At 37.4% G+C, this 3,820-nt stretch overlaps 1 protein-coding gene across 1 annotated transcript; it reads right to left on the bottom strand.

Annotated features, from left to right (window-relative positions):
• Positions 1-312: 312 nt before the first annotated feature.
• LOC133854859 (uncharacterized) lies at positions 313-2,442 on the bottom strand. The gene is made up of 4 exons (XM_062291129.1): positions 1,538-2,442; positions 1,288-1,464; positions 993-1,121; positions 313-779 (listed from the first exon to the last, which is right to left on the bottom strand). The coding sequence occupies exons 1-4, from the start codon at positions 2,114-2,116 to the stop codon at positions 684-686; spliced, it is 981 nt and encodes a 326-aa protein (XP_062147113.1). The 5' UTR covers positions 2,117-2,442; the 3' UTR covers positions 313-683.
• Between the last annotated feature and the right edge of the window lie 1,378 nt (positions 2,443-3,820).

Here is a 3,820-nt window from a genome sequence, read left to right as displayed (position 1 = left end):
TTAATAAACTGTTATATGATTGTCATACAACTTGATGACGCGGTAGTGAAAATCAACTATTGGATCAACACTTGTTAAAAAAAAAAAAATCAATAGCTGATTTTCACTTCCACGTCATCCCAGTTGTATAGCAATCTACTGAATAACATTACTCTTATTAAATAAGTCGGATTAGAGTTGAGGTGGTCGTTGGTAGAAAAGTCCTTTACGACCGATCCTCTTCTCGGTTGGGTAGGTCGTGGAGGATCCATGCTCGCAAACCGTTTAGGCCCAAAACTAGCATTCATATCATAGCATCCAAAACTAGAACCGTTTAGACCCAAAAGAAGCACACACATATATATAGATTAATAAAAAGTCATTTATCTTATTATTGGTCGCCAAATATACATATATGACACAAGTAATGTCCCACAAAAGAAAAAGAGAGAGAGAGAGAGAGAGAGGGAAAAAGGAAAAAGAAGAAAAAAAAAAAGAAAAAAGAAAAAAGAAAAAAACTACCAGAAATTAACTAACTCGCTAGTCTATAACCGCCCCACTACAAGTTTAATTAACCTCAGCAACTTATTCAGAAAAAAGCCTTTCCCAGTTACTTTTGCTCGAAAAAGGCTTTTCTAGTCATGTAGTCCGGACCTATCCTAAAACAAAGCTCCTCCTGGAAAAGAAAGAGCCTTTCCCAGCTATCAGAATCCATAGTATTGCTGCAACTGTGCCGCCCCAAAGCCGTTCACAAACTGCCCAATTCTCACTGTTCCATTCTCTTCATGCATTCCCTCGAGCTGCGTACACACATACAAAAATGAATCAATTCTATGCATACAAAATCTTACTAATTTGTATACTTTGTGTACATTTCTCATCCTTAATTGATTCTAATCACCCTTTCAATGGTTACGGATCCCGCAAACGGAGGCTGAAAAGCCGGATCGAGCTGCTAGTTCTTGCTGACTATTAACATAAAAGAAGCATTAAAATGGAGAGAAAGTTGTTACCCAGATATCATCTTCGTCTTCCATACTGGTTGAACATGCAGCCTTGGGAGTGTCACCGGTTTCGTCGTTGCGTGCGAATCTACCACGTATACGGGGTCGGTTGTCGGCTAGTGTTTTTCGGCATGCATACTGGGTGCCAACACAAAGAACAAAAAAAGCCAACGACATTTAGTTTAGATTAATCAAAAGCAAATAACGCACTTTGTTGTTTAAGTATATTCATATTAGATTATTGTCAAGCTTTTGCTCAAAAGAAAAAGGTAAAGTTTTTGTCTTTAAACCAAACTAGTTATACCTTAATGGTCTTGTTGAAGTTCCTCTGGTTTCTTTTGGCTCTGTATTTGGAAATCTTCTCTTTTCTCTCTTCTGCGCTGTAACGCCCTACTTTGAAATTTGTTTCCTCAATGAATGAGCTCTCTACGGCCAACGAACTGGAGAAGGACCTCTGGGTGGCATGAGGTGCTTTGGTATTCTGGAAAAACAAGGAAAGATATATTATTAGATTGAAAATTTGAAAGACGGAGCAAAAACAGAGTAATTCTGACCTGTAAATCTCCTGTGCTGCAAACCCTTCTCATTTGTCCACCAATAATCTCCTGGTTCTGAAAACCTGGGGACTCCATGAGAGTATCAAAGCGAGGCTGAAAGAGAAAGCTTGTCTTTCCTTCAAAACAATTACTGCTATAGCTCCTCTGCATCAACTTAGTCACATTCTCAGCCCCTCCACCGCTGTAACTGTGGGGAAGAAAGGCCTGGTTGAAAGAAGACTCAAAACCCATTTGACATTCCTCATTCTTGACCTCCAAACCATCAAAGCCAGACAAATTCCCCAACCCATTATCTAAATCAGAACAATTCTGTAGACACTGCAAATGGGTAGTCTGGTAAAGGTTCAAGCTCTCAAATTGGCGGCTGGGAGAGGAAGAGAAGAGTGTAGAAGAATACTGGTCAAAGGAGTGAGATTCATCAACTGGGTTGTTCTGGTTTTGGCTGTCTGAAATTGCCTGAAAAATATCAATGGGTGAGTCAGGCATGAAGGTCAGGTCTCCATCATAGGAGACCATGTCTGAGCTCGAATGGCGGTGGAAAGGGTCGTGATCAATAAGAAAGAGATCAGAAGACATTGAAACCCAATTCTCCTTGATTGAAATTAAACTCAAAAACAATCAAACAATAATAATAATAAAAAAAAAAGAGATTAAAAAACCACGAGCAAGCAGTATTTGTTGCTAAAATAAAATATTTGTAGCAGCAATATGTTTCTTTCTTTCTTTGGTGGCTATTTTGTCTGGGTATTTGGTTCTGAAACGGCAACAAAGCAAAGCTGACACTTGGGTTCTGATTTGTTTATTCAAGGCTTGGGATTACTAGAGCTACAAGACAAAGAAATGCCATTTCTCGTCCCTCTCTCTCTCTCTCTCTCTCTCTGTCTCTCTCCAAATGTGATTTTCAAACACAACACAGGAAGAGACCAGTCCACTTCCTCTATACCTATATAAAAAGAGCCAAAAAATTCTTATTTACACTTGAACCCCCCCACATACTTCTCTAAATCCCTAAACAACCCCGATACTATTGGGTTTTCAAACCAAAAGCCCATAATTAATCATTTTTTTTTTAGGACCAGAGTCTGTCCCTGCTAATTCTCGGACTGGTACAGTGGTGTTGTTGAGTGTTGACTATGAGAAAATTTTTATTCGAGTTACTTATTCGATCAGGCCTCGAACAGTTCGTCTACTTGTTTGAGTTTATAAATTCTATAAGAACTCACTTATATTATTGTCCAGATTGCTGAAGATCTTAATACAAATTATGTTTTAACGGCATAAAATAATCACCGAGATTCGTGAAATTTGAGGATAGTTTTAACATTATTGCACAAATGGAGATTGGGATCCCAGAAAATTTCTATGATAGTTTATTGAATAACTTTGAAATATTTTCAAAGAACCAATGAAGCATCTTGTCATATCAGTATTATTTTACAATATGATAAAATCTTTGATGTTTAATCTATATCTATCTATATAAAAAAAATCTTTGATGTCTAATTTGAAAATAAAAATTAAGATTTAAAAATATCAACTATATATCTATTAACAACAAGTAGATCTACATCAAGAGAATCAGTAATGTGTAAGAATAAATTGGTACAAAAAAGACGGTCATAGTAAGGTTTAGTGACACTTTTGTTAATAAATAGGTCAATTATTGGGTCAATATGTCATTGTCATAAGTCCCAACCTTTCATTACATTATAAAGAATTCCAATATTAAGTGTGAACTAATAGAATGCAAAATGCTTATCAAATTCTAATTCATGCAAGTGGCTTTAGGTATAAGTGTGTTCATCAGGGATCGGAATTGACTGCAATTCGGTTGATAAATTACTACTTGCTCGAGCTCTTAATGAGAAAGATCGTGATGAGGTTCGACTGCAAGAACAAATTTGCAAATAGTTGGAAACTGTTCGGACAAATAAATTCTATCGAAACCTCGTGTGATCTCAATTGCATTTGGATCCTAAGTGAACCGGAGAAAAGCCGGTTAGACTAAATGGAAGGATAAAATTGTTAAAAAAAAAAAAATGAAACGACAATTTTACCTTTTTATTTTTATTAACCGGCTCCTCTCGGTTCACTTGAACCGGAGAAAGCATCTCAATTGACTGCAGACGGCCAATTTGGGGATTCGAGGCTTCGGGGCCGGTCGTGGAACGTTTGGTCGTACATTTGCTTCGAAATTTACCCTTGATAACGAGCCAACGAATAAGAAACCGCCACGTGGCTAGAAATGAAAATTCCCCCAATTGGCGAGTGGGGATGTCG

Source organism: Alnus glutinosa, chromosome 13 (assembly GCF_958979055.1).
Source record: "Alnus glutinosa chromosome 13, dhAlnGlut1.1, whole genome shotgun sequence".
Lineage (NCBI taxonomy): Eukaryota > Viridiplantae > Streptophyta > Magnoliopsida > Fagales > Betulaceae > Alnus > Alnus glutinosa.
Note: the sequence above shows the minus strand (reverse complement) of the source record. Positions and strands in the feature narration are given on the sequence as shown.